Genomic DNA, 15,275 nt, shown 5'->3' with positions numbered 1-15,275 from the left:
ACAGATTGTACTGCAATCCCAACAGACTGAATACAGTCACCAATAAAAACTCTCTCTTCTCACAGATTTACCAGATGTGATGATCTTGTGAGCTTCAGGCACCTTGTTAGCATTTAATGTGAATCCTAATGGCAGAGTAGTGCTGCCTTGTGAGGAGCAGCACTCACATAAAGAGATGGATACCAGAGCATGGACTCTGGTGAAACTGAAGTATTCACAGGCAACGGGAATTTCACTGCCAAAAGCACACACACGGCGTGGACACAGCTTACGGTCACATTAACAATGTGAATATTTTATTAAGGTGAACTTAATGTGCTCTTCTACTGTAAAACCACTTTGGGAACAGGTCTCTGCATGTGCACTCATGCCTGCCTCTACCTCCCCTCCCTGCTGCTGGTGCCATTTTTCCCCACTTGGGCACCTCCCTGCTCTCCAGCCTTGAAAGCTCCCACAGCTGTGCCTTGCATGCTACCTGTGCAGCCCTCATACTATTTCTGTGCATCCTACAGCACACACTCCAGCTTTAAAGACTTGTTACCCAGAGTCTCTTTCTGCTTCCTTCCCTCCAGGTCCCTTCCCTGCCTGTTGCTTCAACAGCAAGACTTTCCAACCCTAACCAAGCATCTCTTCTCAGATTTTCCCTACCAGGGACCAGACTGTACCCAGCGGGTTGACCTTTTCCCCCATCCTCTCACTCCTTCTATGGAGATCTCTCACTTCTTCCTCCCTGCCATGCAGACACCTCCTGGTCATCCAGTTCCTCCACCTTCCTCCTTTGATTTTGATTATCTGTCTTCCTCTTTTCCTCACAATATGGTGAATTTATGTCAAGGATTCATCTTAACCCTCACCTGCCTCACCTACTGCCTCCCTCTGCTGCCATGATTCCTTTCTTTTGCTCAGAAACAAGCTGTTCATTTGACATGCACTGTTCAGGCTCCAGGCTCTTTACTGCTGAGTTTTCCCTGCTCTAACCTTCAAGTGGTCCTATTCAGCACCATCCATCAGACTCCCCCATTAGTCCCATCATTCAGCCTTCCTGTGACGTCCACTCCACCATGACTTCTTTTCACTTTCAACCCTCTTCTTTCTACCAAGTTTAATTGCAAATTCTCCTCACAGTTCAATTCCTTTTGCTTTGCTTTCCCACCACTATTAATGCAACTGATGCCCCTCCCCCACTTTTGCTGCTATCTGCTCAAAGCCCAGCTACTGCTTCCTGCTCAACATGCATAAAGCATGTGATATCTCACGGGATATCCCAAATCTCTCTCATTTCCTTAGTGACAATTACTGTCCTTATGCCAGGCAGGGCACAATTCTTGTTTAGGAGGCCTTGCTTTCAAGGTGCAGCCAAAACCTCTTGAAGCATTCTGCTTCCCTGGTCAAAATGTTGCTTGTTCTACCCATCCTTGTAATTACAACTCCATTCTGGGCCCTTTCCCTCTTGTGATCTTCATGATAGGGACATCCTTTTCTCTGATTTTCGTAACTGCAGTCATCTTCCCAATGCTATTACAAGGGTCATTTTTATAGCCTTATGCCTCGAGTAAACAGTTCACTTTTGTGCTTCTGTTTATCAGCTCTTCATTCTCTAAGAAATCAAATATGTTGCCCCTATGCTGTTGAAATAGCACAACAACATCCAGTGGCAGCACTCACCCCTCCACCAGCCAACCCAGTTCACCATTCTCAGTGCTCTGCCCTGCTTTGCCCTGCTACTGTTTCTCACTGTGCATTTAATGCAGTGGCATCTGGGTACACACAGCACCAACAGCCCAGTCAGGAACTCCGGGATTACGACCATGCAATAACTAATAACTCCTTTGCTTCTACTGAGAACTCAACTTGCTGCTGCTGAACCTACACCCTCAACTGGGATGGGTTTCTTTGACCAAAACAACAACAACAACAACAACAAACAAACAAACAAACAAAAAAAACCAAAATAAAGTTCTTCAGTTTGTTTCAAGGTAAAATTCAAGAATATTCACTGGTTTCTCAGGGACAAAACGCCAGTGTGAACCCTGAATGACATCACTTGGAGTGGTGCTTCTGCAGAGTGGATTTCCAGATGGTCCTTGTATTGATGAAGAGGACAGAAAGCATTTCATTTTGCAGAGGTTGTTAAAGCCTTGCCTGCTTTAGAAAGAGCTGAAAGTTACTGTTGTCTCATGATTCTTTTATACCACATGGCAGAGATTTCTCATGCATTTGTAGTTTTTTTCCATGTCATGCCAAATGAGCCATCCCTACTGATTTAGCCTCTGCTATCTGACCTAACTAGTTAAAACGCAACATCCAGCCCCTAAGTATGTTCTGTAAAACATATGCCTTGTCTTCAAAAATACATAACAAAAAACCCTCCATTCTTTTCAAATGAAAGCTTGCTTGTGATCATGGTAAATGAAAGGCCAGAAAGGACAAAAATGCCCTCAAATATCAGGTAGTCGGTTTTGCAGTTATTAAGAAGTTGCTTTGCCCTGTTGAGTTTACTGTGTCATCAAAACTCCAACAGCCACAGCTATACAAAGCCTACATTGTCTCTGCAAGGCTACTGAGAAGATGTTCCTGATCTTGGCAAGAGCTAGGTGTACCCAGAAGTATTTTATTGGAAAAAAAAAAAAAACAAAAAAAAAAAACAAAAACCACAAAACACAACCAAAGAGAAATATTATTTTAGGCCTCTCACTGGGAAGATAAAGGTCAGAGTCCTTCCTTCTTCCAAAGTGAAGAGCAAAAAACGTCCTCTTTGCAGGGTTGACTTTAGAACCTTGAAAATGGGCACCTAAAAATCCCCATACAAAACAAAGTTCTAAGTGACCTGAGAGGGTTTGTGGGTGTAAGTCATTGGGAGTTTGGGGATCTAAACTCCTGACTAAGGAGACAGCTACCTACACGGCTATGCAGGCATGGAGTTTGCCCCTCCACGGTCAAACCATCAGATTTATTTCCATGCTAAAAAACAAATTTGATCTTTACTTTCATCGAAGTCATTGATATCTGTTAATTTCAGCAGAAAGAGGATCTGGTGACTCGGGTATCTATCACCATTTCTTCACAGAAAGCACAGTACTAAATTTCTCACTAAATCAGAGCACTGGTGATGTGGAAGAACATGCACAGGCAGTCAACTGAATGAAGAGCTGAGAGTAAGTTACTGCTTCACCCATAAGATTACAGCATCTGCTGGAGTTTGTCACCCACTGTGAGCACACGTGTGTTGGAGACCCAGCCTGGAGTAACCCTTAGGCCATTTCCCCTCATTGCTCTTTAAGAAAAATAAGACAGAGGTACATTTGGAACACGGTGTTGCCCAATCCAACATCTACGGCTTCAGAATGCAGTTAAAACCACAGCAATCGGTTTGACTGGTCGTCAGAGCCAATAACACATCTATGATGGCGGAATTAAGAATCGCCATATATGTTTTCTGTGACAAAACGTTTCTAACAGCTCCTAGCAAAGGCCGTTCTGCTTCACATCCAAGTGCTTTGTTTTCTTGTTTTGGTTTGGTTTTGTTTCTGCAGTTTGCTCAGCTACACCCTGAAACTGTGCCCAAACCTGACAGCAGACCCCAGTGCAAGCTCTCATTGAAGCAATGCTCCCCGAAGGCTTTGCCATCTCTGCTGCTTACATTAAATACTCTAATTCCAAGGCTCTCGGCATTTTTAAATCCGCTTTATTGCAGGCAGCGCATTCCTTCACATTCTAAAACTTCAAACAAAGATTTCTCGTCTCAGGCTGCCGCGATTAGCGACTGTACTGACCCGGCAGTCGGCTCCAACCGCTTCCCTAACAACCCCCAGCGCGGGGCTGTGTTGTGCCGTGTCCCGGGACACCGCAGTGCCCGGCAGCCCCACAGAAAGCACCGCGGGGATGCGGGGCAGCAGCACCTGCCCTCGGCTCCAGCGGGTTAAAACAAACCGGAGGGGGGGAGGTGGAAAACTGCGCCGGGAAGAGAACCAGGCCAAGCGCGCAAGGAGAGTGTTTGTCTCTCCGTTTATCTCCCAGACAGCTGGCTGGCCTGTCAGCCCCTCTGGCACGGGCCGGACGGACACGCGGGCCGGTCTTATCGGAGCGCCGGGACGGGAGCGGCCGCCCGCTCCGCGCTGCTCCGCCCCGACCTCTGCCGCACCGCAGCACCCGCGGTGTCCCGGAGCTCGGCGGCTGCGCGCCGGGCCGCACCGTGCCGGGGGCTCGGAGGCACCGGCGGGCTGCTTGCGCTGCCTCGGGGGGCTCCTTGCAGCCCCATCTCCCAGCCCTGCCCTCTGGTGCTGAGAAAGTAAGGAGGGATATCGCGGTCTGTTGGGTCCCAGCCCGCCTGAGCGTAAAGGTTTATTTTAAATTCCTAAAAGGAAATGAGCTGTGCAGATTTCCCCCCTGAAACAAAACAACAACAAACTCGCAGCAACTCACAGCGGCTACTTACAACACGAATAAGAAGCGCCCGGCGTTTCCCATCTAGGCGCATACACTCAGAGCAAAGGCGAGGCCTGACCCCCTCCCCTGTCGATCCGTGCTTTGCAAACGGACATCGGAAACTTTTCCCAGCTCAGATCCCATTGCTGCGCTGCCGGCGCAGAGCAGCCGGAGCCCACCTGCCAGCCCTGAGCGTGCCGCACACACTGCCGGGCTTTGCGTCGGAAACAGAGAACAGCCAAACAAACCGAACGCACCTTCCGAAAGGTCCTCCAGAGACGTCGAGGGCTGCGGATTTGCTCTGACACGGACGAACGTCCCTCTTAATTTCTGAGTTTCTGGCCCGCAGGTGACTCTCCCCCGGCCCTCGGTTACCGCCTGCTGCTGCCCCTCGTCTGCCACCTGCTTACAGCGAGGCACGAGAAGGGACCCCCGAAACTCCTTCGCGACCCTTTCTCTTTGCCTCCCGCCCACTATATATACACATACACAGAAATAAATCATCAACACCCGTGCTCCCAAATGTGTAGTCTGAGCAAACTTCTGTCCCTCTCCGCTGCCCTCCCGACAGAGCAAAACGCGGCACCTACCTGCAGCCCCGCCGCCGCCGGCACCATCCGGGGAAGGCGAAGCCGTGGGGCAGCGACCTTAGCGCATTGTCCCTCCGGCCCCGCTGCTAAGTGAGAGTTGAGCAACTCCTCGCAACGCTGCCGCACGCAGCAACAGCCGATCCGAGCCTCCTCTCTTGGCTCACTGTACTTTTTTTTTTTTTTTTGGTAAGAAGTCTTTTTGAGAAGTAAGACGTGGGGGGAGCCCCGCGCTCAGCAGCTCAGCCAAAGCCCCTGCGCTAAGCCGCACATTCCTGCGCGAAGCGGAGCGGCGCGGAGCTGGGGCTGGACCGGGACCGGGACCGGGACCGGGGTTGGGCTGAGACTGGGGCCGGGCTGGGACTGGGGAGCGCTCGCCTCTTCCCCGCTGCGGAGCTCAGCGCGCTCCCGGACCCCGGGGAGTAAAAGCCGGGATCTCCCTCAGCTCCGGGCAGGTTTTATTTTTTGTCGTCCCCCCCCCTCCTCCTCCCCTTCTCCCCGCGCTCACAGTAGCAAGGTTGTCTCCTGGCTACTCCCTGCCCCAAACTCACCAAACCAGATTCTTACTCCCAACACCTTCCCGTAAATCTGAAGTGAAACGTTACCCCGCGCTGAGCCCTGGCTGGCGCCCGGCCAGTGCATTCCTCTTGTTCCAGGAGGGCAGATGAAAAAAATAGAGGGAAACCTGTAGAGATGCAAAGGCTGGAAGGAAGGAAGCGAACTTCTAGAGCAGCTTCACTGATATTTTATCCGCAAGGGCTAAACCCGTGCGCTTTTTTTTTCTTTTTTTCTTGGTTTTTTTTTTTGGGGGGGGGGGGGGGGGGGCTGCTGTCAGGCAGGGGAAAATCTCCCCTTCGGCCATCCGCATCCCTCGGGCGGACGGAGGTTTGAAGGGAAAACGAAACCGCGCACACCGGCAGGAGCGCATCGCCTGAGCCAGCAGAGCTGGGGAAGAAGCCCTCGTGCTGCCCGGATCCGCTCAGCCCACCGCAGCGCTCAGAGGAGTGCCACATTTTACCGCTTTCTGGCCTGAGGTTACATCTGGTTTAGACGAGAGACAAAAGAGAAACTGGTTTGTAACAGCAGCGGCCGAGCCTTCATTTAACCTCCGAGGGATCCCTCTGCCCGCTGCCTTGAATGCCTACAGAAACAAGGGAGCCGGACCGCAACCTTGGCCATCCCTTTGCTATCTGTCCCTGGCTGTGGGCTTTGGTGCGCAGGGACAGAGCACGAGACCTATTTACTGTAGATGGAACCAACCAGCAGAGATCCAATTCAGTTTGTGAGGAAGCAAACTGCAACTGGAAGCTCACACCTTCCAATTTTTTTAAGTAGTAATTCCTGCTTGCATAATCACAGAGTGTTAAGAAAAAAGGTTTCAGCTTCTCACTGAGGTGACTTGTGTTCAAATACCATCCTTTTTTTTTTTTGCTGTCAGAAAGCTTAATACAGGCAATGTTTAGTTGCATATATGCAAATAGGCCAACATTTCCCATAAGCAGTCATCCAAAAATCTTTCTTTGTTTGTTTGCCTGCAGAAGATATTCCTGCAGCTTATTGTTGTTTTCCCCTCAAATTACCTTCTGTGAGTTATGGCCAGGCAGAGGGATGTAATCACAGAACCACAGAATGGCTTGGGTTGGAAGGGACCTCCAAGGATCATTGGGTTCCAACCCCACTGCCACAGGCGGGGCTGCCAACCTCCATATCTAATACTAGACCAGGCTGTCCAGGCCACATCCATGCTGGTCTTGAACACCTCCAGGGGTGGGGCATTCACAACCTGTGATCCAGGAGAGTGGACAAAGCCCCCAGCAAGCAGAAGGTTGGCAGTTCTGAAAGTCACATCTTTAAATATATAGTAGTGGGGATAAAAGCCGTGATACAAATTAATTCTTCTCAATTCCTGTTTATTTTTATAATACCTCTTCTCCATCCTTTTTTTTTTGAAAGAAATACTCAGAGTATACAGTATACTGCTTTATTAGTCTTCTATAACCTACAGCTTTTGAAAGCAGTTTGTCCTTCTAAATGTGTATCCATCTAATTGCAATTTTATTTATTTATTTATTTATTCGAGATGAGAAAACTCCCATTGGCTTTACCTAAGCCAGCCACACTTGACTCCCTAGGAAAGCTTTGCTTTGGGCAGGAACGGAAGAATCAAACCACTGTGGGTATAACAAAGCCAAAGAGCCAAATGTTGCAAAGTTCAAGTTAGCAGTGTGTTCCCTTCCAACTACCATCATTCAAAAGTTGATAAAGGGATGCAATTCCAGTGTTAGCAAATGGGAAGAATAAAACAATCTTTCAGAACTTACCAGTATCAGTGTGCAAATAATCACGGGGGAAATTGCCATCAGGTACTTGAAATGAGAACTCAATGTTAGCTGCAACCATTTATGCAGTTACCTTTTCTAAGGAAAAATAATCCAGAAAAGTAGAGTGTTTGTCTTAGTGGTAGAAACATCTCTGAAGTGTTTGAGCATCATCTTCATCAAAAACCTGGTCCAGATGTCCAACAGCAAGGCCTTCTTCTCACAACGTTCTTGTCTGATAAGCATGCCCAGGCAATCCACAGCTCACACTCTATTTGCTGTGCTCAGGGGAGCAGGAGTTGTAGGCAGAGGAGCTTTTTTTTGCCAACATGTGCAAATTGTTTCTTTTAAATTCAATTCTTCATTAAAATACAACACAAGACATAGAAACTGGAAAGAAATATGAATGTACCATCCAGGAAGCAGCTCTATTACCAAGAGCTGTGGCTGCGCCAGTGCAGAGCCAGCTTCTGTAAGGCACACTGTTAGAAGTGCAGCTCTTAGACTGATGTATCTCTGCCCAGAAAATGTAAGAGTAGTTCTAGCCAGCATGCTGGAAAACAAAAACATCCCCTTTGAGTACCAGCTGTGCCAGCCATCCTACTACAGGACGTCCTTCCACTGCTGGGCAGGCTGGGGAGAATTCAGTTCCCTCTATGAAGGTGAGTTCATGCCTTTGTTTCTGGTGGAGGATTTGGGTTGGGTTTGCTTTGAAGTTACCAAAGATATAAAACAGTTTGTCATTTTCCCTAGTGCAGTTCAGCTGCAGGTAAGGGAGTTACAGCATGGGGATTCCAGTTAGAGCCAATGCCAGGCAATAGCTCACCTGACAATCAAAATGCAGGTAGCACCCTCTCTATGTGACAGACACTTACCATAAGCCCACATGAGACTGCAAGGCACCACAGCTGCCTCATACCTGGGCAGGTGTAGGGACGTCCATGATGCATTTGCACACAGCTGTTTAATGCGCCTCCAGGCTGGAGCAGTAGTAGTGCCACACAAGACAGGATGCTGGTGGCAATAAGCAGAGTATTTCGTATCATGCTTGGGTTTACAGATCCCAGTTCAAATAAGGGGCAAGTGTTGCCAGGTGGTTCTTGAAGCCCACTTTCCTTTCTGTGTGCAACACCTACCCAGATGACAGCAGTGATTCAGGAAAGTCTTTTAGAATCATCACAGAGCCATCATAGAATTGTTTGAGTTGAAAGGGACCCTTAAAGGTCATCTGATCCAGCTCCCCTGCAATGCACAGAGACATTCACAGCTAGATCAGGTCGCTCGGAGTTCCATTCAGCCTGGCCTTGAATGTCTCCAGGGATGGGGCATCCACCACCTCTCTGGGTAACCTGTGCCAGTGCTTCACCATCCTTATTGTAAAAAACTTTTCCTTATATTTAACTCTTCCCTGTATCCAACTTCCCATTACCATCAGGTGCTGGACCTATCACAGGATGAGGTGGGATGAAAGCATTCCTGAACATTTATGATCAGTTGTGGAGCTTGTTACCATTGGGTGTTTTCGGTCTGATCTAAGTTTATGTGTAACCAGAAGTTAAACATCGGATCAAATTGATTGACTGAGCCATTCTTTTTTCATATCAGAATATTTTTTTCTCTCTCTGTGAGTCCCAGCCTCTCGGCTGACAAAATGTTTTAACGGGCTGTGAGCACTTTACATAGGGAGGGAATAGCTGCAGTTTTCTGCAGCACCCCCAGTCTGTGGGTTAAAACGGAAGAGCAGTCACAGCCCCGGAGCACCCAGCAGAGATTTCCTGTTTCTCTGCCAAGCCATGGTGGGGTTTCAAACCAAAATAAAAGAATTTAATGAGTCCATAGCAAAGGAAGTTCAGCTAAGTGCGGCATGTTTAGGCCGCTAGCGCTAATCTTTAAAGGCATCAGTATTTGACCAAGGAAGGTGGCCTCCAAAACTGATCTTAAAATTGCAATACAAAATTTCTGGCCATAGAGCTGGGTGTTTTGAGGGAGTTCTCCCGGTTGGTAACGTTTCCTTCTGAACATGGCTTATTGTGGTGCCAGTTGTGTAATAACTATCTTACAGTTTATCACTACTGCCAAGAGCTGACTTTACTGCAGCAAGAAACCACATGTTGAAGGTTCGGTGGCTGCATTTCATTCAGGAGATTATGAAACCTCCCCCTCTCTTCATTTTTTTAATAAGTGGGAAACTATGAAAATCACAAGTGAGAAGTGTGGTACCCGGGAGTGAAATGTTTCTTAATAACAGAAAACTGATTGGAGAGTTAAGGAATATTTGTTACTTCTGTTAAGAAAATAAACCGTTAAAAAATCTCTATTTCAATGCTAAGTTTTCGTTTAACCTTTCTAATGCAGACCATTTCCCAGTACACGGTTAGACATTTGTACATAATTTGGGAAGCAAAGACATGCTGCCATTAGCTCCATATTTAAATGTTAGAGGGTTTGACTTCTTTCCCTGTGGAAGCTAAAGGCTGGAGGATGAGCATTTCTGAAAGCAGCTGGTGAAATATTGTTGTTTCCACAATATAAGACACCTCATCTCGTTGGGTGCAGAAATTTCACAGAGTAGCTTGAATTTTTCCTGCTAACCTGAATGACAGGGATGATAAGTATACTTATTGAGAAATAGCAGCAGCTGATGTGATTTCCCAGCCTGTCCGTCTTGCTTTCCTGCTTGGCAGTTTGACCACCCCTCTCCTCCCAGCAACCCCTGCTATCTTCACGCTCCCCACACTCAAGCTTTCAGTTGAGCCCCCCATGTCCCAGCCCTTCTCACCCTTTGCCCAACTCATCACTTTGCTTTGCCGTGTCTCTGGCAGTGCCCGCGCAGATCACACAGATACTCACTTTTCTACAGTTAGCACCCCATTACCTAATACAGTCCCCAAGCTAAAAGTAAGAAATCTACTGCTGACTTGTTCTTAAATGCTTCACCGAGGAAGCTGCAGCACCAGGGATGTCACAGCAATGACATGCTTCCATAGGAGAGACTCTATCTTGTCTTTTGTACCAAGGGGAGTGGGGACAGATGGTCCGCGTTCCTGCTGTGTCTGGCCATTAGATACTCCTTGGGGCCCCCAGGAGATGGGGAGGCACACTGGGGCATTTCAGCTCAGGCCCTGTGCATGGTACACCTCTGCTCCACATAAACATGCCCTGAGATAACCCAGGCTGCACCTCTAACCTCAGAGCTGCTGGGAAATGCAGCGAGCGGCTGCTCCTCATCCCTCTCACTTTTAGTATGGCTTCACGTACCTCCTGCAGCACAGACATAATAGTACTGTCCTTTATGGTGTTACCGTGCCGAAGTCTCTCACATATGTGAAAAAGTTTTCTGAATTTTATAATCCAGTGAGAACCTGAAAATGATTAGATAGAAGTTTCTGAACACGATATTGTTCCTCTCCCTTAATCTCTCTGATGAGAAGGGTGGATGGTTTGCACGTGAGATCTTGGAGATGTCTTCTGCCTTGTGGAAAGTCATGAATTCATGGGCTAAAACTTGGGCACAGCCTTCACAACGAATAAATGTTTCTCTAGCTCAAAACTGGAAGCTGCAGCTGGTGAAATTGGAAAATCACACGGTGATATGGTTAGGCTTAACCCTGGCTGAGAGGCGTCCTGAGTGCCATGTGCTCCAGCCACTTCTTTTTGGAGGGAAGTGAAACAGGCAAAGTGCAGCAGAAGCATTTCAGCAGGAAATTATCGCCACGTACAGAAGCAAGCTCTAAGAACAGAAAAGAAATCAAGCCAAGAGTTCAGCCATTTGTTAATCCCTGCAAAGAGGGAAAGGAAAACAAAAGGAGCTGCCTAATTTCACAATTTGTCTCTCTAATGAGGCCCCAAGACAACAGCAGGTATTGCCATACACATGTACACACTTGTGCACTCAGTGGGTATGAGCTTGTGCAGAGGTCAGAGAAGGAGGAGGAAGGTCTGTGCCTGTGGAGGCGGGGGGTGTTTGCACACATCCCATAATAGTCGTGGGTGGTTAGCAGAAAATGTGCAGGCAAGTGGCTCGGTGACTCAAAAATAACGAGAGCTGAACCCCCTGCACTCTGGATAGACAGAAGTAACACGTGATGTACACAAAGCCAGTGTGCATGCAGGCAGCAGGGCTGTACTGGGGGAAACTGCCTGTGAAACAGGAAGGTCGCCCAGATACATAATGTCCCTGTCCCACGGGAGCCTCATGTTAATATTAAAGGGTTTTTTGTTTGTTTGATTGGGTTTTTGTTGCTTGTTTGTTTTTGTAGTCGTTTTTGAATCATCGCTTCTAACAGAGCCAGGAACATTTATTGCTATTCAGATTACCTGCAAGAATATAAAACCACATGACTTCTTGGACACAGGAGATGTAATCTCAGAACAGTTTCTCTGCTTGCAGTAAGAGATCACACTACATTGGAGGGAGGCTCTGCAGGTTGCGGGTAGGACTGTCTCCCTGCATGGCTGCCCAGGGACAGTGCTGTCTCTGTCTGTCCTGCATGCCAGCTCACAGCTCCTGAGCCCCTGGCCATCTCCAGTCTACCAACCACCCCAGCATAGAGTTCAGGTGAAGAAAGAGGGTCCAAAGATGAATTTAAGCAGGAAATTGTCATTATTTTTGCATTTCATGGAATCATATATAATCATTAAGGTTGGAAAAACTACTAAAATCATCAAGTCCAACTATCAACCCATCCCCACCATGCCCACTAATCATGTCCCCCAGTGCCACATCTATACATTTCTCAAACACCTCCAGGAACGGTGACTCCACCATCTCTCTGGGCAGCCTGTTCCAATGCATTACCACTCTTTTGAGAAGAAATGTTTCCTAAAATCCAACCTGAACATCCCCAGTGCAACCTAAAGCCATTAGTGATAGGAGGAGAAGTAGTTACCTGGGAGAAGAGATCAATCCCCTGTTGCCACAACCTTCTGTCAGGCAGTTGTGGAGAGCAATAAGGTCTCCCCTGAGCCTCCTTCAGGCTAAACAATTTGTCTTGGTGTTCAGCACAGCTCTATGATGATGCTCAGATTTGGAACCTGCCCTTGTTTCTATTACCAGCCATCACAGAAGAGCCTAAAGGTCTCTGATAACTGCCTTCAAGAAAGGATGGCAGTTGTTGCACATCACCATCCATGAGATGTAACACACTTCCAAAGCAGTTCCTTAAAATATCTCCACGAGATGATTGGGGGAAAAAAAACAACCCATAAAAAAGGAGATCAGGGCCTTGACCATCTTTGATCAAACATTACTCATGTTCCCTCATCCCAGGCTTTGAGGAGCTGCACTGGTGAGGAAATCCCAAGGGCTGAGGCTGAGCCAGCGCCAGCATCCAGCTGCAAAGAGAGCACAGAAATCACACACTGGCAATGCATGGGAGAGTGGAGACAAGTGCCTGGAGGGCCAGGAACCAGCAAGAGGTATGGACAGGATGCTCAGCATGGCTGAATGCCCACACACCTTGCTGCTGGGCCTGTACAGGGTGGCTGGGTGACAGGGAAATGCTCAAGCTCGCAAGTTTCTCTGCTTCCCCCTCCCCCCAAAAAAAGAAACAACAACAAAAATAATTTGTGTGATGCTGGAGAACAGTGTGTACCACAAGACACAGCGGGAACTAAGCAAGCTGTCTCAGATCAGGTGTAGCACCATTAAAAGCACTCTGCCTGCCTGTCAGCTCCATGCAGCCCGGGGAAGGGGAGCAGCTCTGGCAGGAACACTCCAAGGAGCCCTGAAGTCCCAGTTCGATTTGCTTCCTCCTGCACACAGAAAATTACAAAGAAACAGTTCACAGCTGATTTTGAATCATTTGGTACCTCCACGATGAACAACTGTACCTTTTATTTTTTTTCCTCTTTTTCAGTATTTCCCGGCACCTTTTCGGCTGAATCTGAGGGTTCAGAAAAGTCTGTTCTAAAGTGGAACTGAATCCTCCCTAGCTGAAAATGTATTAAAATGTACAGTATAAAAGTGAAATTCCCCCCAGCCAGCAAGAAAACAGAAAGCTATAGATACATAAATAAAAAACACAGCCCACTAATACTCATACGTTATTTTGGTCCTTGTTGCAATTCACTGTTCTTCAAGACATAAACGTTAAAGCAGTGATGAGGATTGCTTGTATCAATTCATGCAGAAATAGAACAAGATCAAAATAATGGTATGACTTAGACTTTTGATGACTTTTGACACATACGCATCTCTCTTGAGCCCTCTTAAGCTCAAGGATGGAAGGTTTAGATCGGACGTCAGGGGGAAATTCTTCACAGAGACAGTAGGTTGTGGATGCCCCACCCCTGGAGGTGGTCAAGGCCAAGTTGGATGGGGCCCTGGGCAACCTGATCTAGTATTAAATGTGGAGGTTGGTGGCCCTGCCTGTGGCAGAGGGGTTGGAACTCGATGATCCTTTGGGTCCCTTCCAACCCAAGCCATTCTATGATTCACCCTATACATAGTAACTGGAAAAGTCTGTGATATGGTCACAAACTGGGTCACGGACATTCTTTGTTTGACTTTTATATAAGTAATAACAAGAAGGTAATTATTGCTGTACAGTGTTTCCAGTCCAGATATATTCTGTCCTGAGGAAGAGTGACAAAGCGAAGGGCATTTTCTATTCAGAAGTTAAGTTCTGTGGGGAGATACATGGGGCATGATCCACATTTTGCAGCACTTTTCACAAGGTCCAGATCCACCACTAAATCTGTCCAGCTCTACAATGAGACAAGCTGCATTACTGAGGGTGATAACCATGTGGGTTTTCCTATCAGGAATCCTGATGAAGTATTTGTCAGGATGATTAATGGGATTCACTAGGAGATAAACTAGTCTTCGTAAGAGAAGGACAAACACATCTGTGTGCTCCAAAACAGTTTCTTACCAACAAATGCAGTTCTGCACTGGCAGAAGTGTTGTTTCTTACAGTACTCTCTTGGTCCTGGCAGTAGTAGAGGTACATCACGGACAGAGGTAAGGAAGAGACATGGAGAAGAGGACAAGGGGGTTGCATTTAATCTAGCAGTTCTAATCTAGAAGCAGGCGCTAACTGCCTGTGCTCATTCACTGGATTAGCATTTCTATGTCTTCTTTAAATTGACCAAAAGGAAATCTAGATCAAAAAGAATTGCTTCAGCTCAGCTACAGCAGACCTAATACTAATCAAAGTGCTTTAAAGTCGAACATCTCCTTCATCTGTAAAACAAAACATAAACCCGAAGCTAGCTCTTACAGTCTTGCACTGACCTGTTTCCCACATTCCCTCCCAGCTCTTCCACAGACCCGATGACTTACACTGCTTGGAAGCACGCCGTAGAGTAATGGACTCCGCACCCTTGCCAAACCGTTCCTACAAAAACAGAGTTTATATGAATTTTATAGGCCTTAATTGTTTTTTTAATACTATTAGCTTAGTAATTTGTGGTTTATTAATAATAACCTTGACAAAGCCAAAACATCTACTGGCATTATGGACAGAACTGCTGCAAGCAAAATAGACTGAGAAAAACGTAGTACACCCAGAGGAAGACATTCCTCCCCCCAGTTCAGTGCTGGTGTGATGGGGTTACCAGCAGCAATTGCTACAACAACAGCCAAGGTGCTTTTTAATGCCTTTTTTTTTTTTTCCCTTTTCTTCAGCACGGTATTGTCCTTTAATTCATTTTTCTTCTATTTCTGAAATCTCTACCATCTTTCACTTCTTTATTTTCTTTTATTATTTCCTCCCCTGACAGATCCATTCAGCCTCAGTTTATCTCAGAATTCATCAGTTTAACTTGGAGGTGATGGAAATCACGGACTCTTTGCAGAGAAAGCAGTCACAGATACTACACAAGAGCAAGTGGAGACAACAAGAGTTGGGCTTTGAGCAGCTGTGCAGAGGTCACAAGCAGACAAAACACAATAACCTAGAGGACTCTAAAAGGTGCCTATCCCCTCACTGCTGTTACCACA

The 15,275-nt window shown here is 47.0% G+C and overlaps 2 protein-coding genes across 8 annotated transcripts in view; one reads left to right on the top strand and one right to left on the bottom strand.

Moving 5' to 3' along the window:
* Positions 1 to 5,596, bottom strand: part of RBM47 (RNA binding motif protein 47) — a 75,635-nt gene extending 70,039 nt beyond the window's left edge. For 2 of the 7 annotated variants that reach the window (XM_046940919.1, XM_040699811.2), the window contains exon 1: positions 5,016 to 5,182. Coding sequence is in view for 2 of the 7 variants with exons in the window: in XM_046940914.1 (XP_046796870.1) it covers positions 4,436 to 4,467 (32 nt within the window). In the remaining 5 variants the exon portion in view is untranslated. Of the gene's footprint in view, positions 1 to 4,435; positions 4,592 to 4,682; positions 4,995 to 5,015; positions 5,183 to 5,563 lie in introns of those variants that run through there. The other 5 variants (XM_046940914.1, XM_046940915.1, XM_046940918.1 and 2 more) reach the window with 4 other exon arrangements.
* LOC121110759 lies at positions 4,143 to 5,109 on the top strand. The gene is made up of 2 exons (XM_040699812.2): positions 4,143 to 4,692; positions 4,775 to 5,109. The coding sequence occupies exons 1-2, from the start codon at positions 4,365 to 4,367 to the stop codon at positions 5,107 to 5,109; spliced, it is 663 nt and encodes a 220-aa protein (XP_040555746.1). The 5' UTR covers positions 4,143 to 4,364.
* Positions 5,597 to 15,275: the final 9,679 nt, after the last annotated feature.

The sequence above is a fragment of the Gallus gallus genome, chromosome 4 (assembly GCF_016699485.2).
Source record: "Gallus gallus isolate bGalGal1 chromosome 4, bGalGal1.mat.broiler.GRCg7b, whole genome shotgun sequence".
NCBI lineage: Eukaryota > Metazoa > Chordata > Aves > Galliformes > Phasianidae > Gallus > Gallus gallus.
Note: the sequence above shows the minus strand (reverse complement) of the source record. Positions and strands in the feature narration are given on the sequence as shown.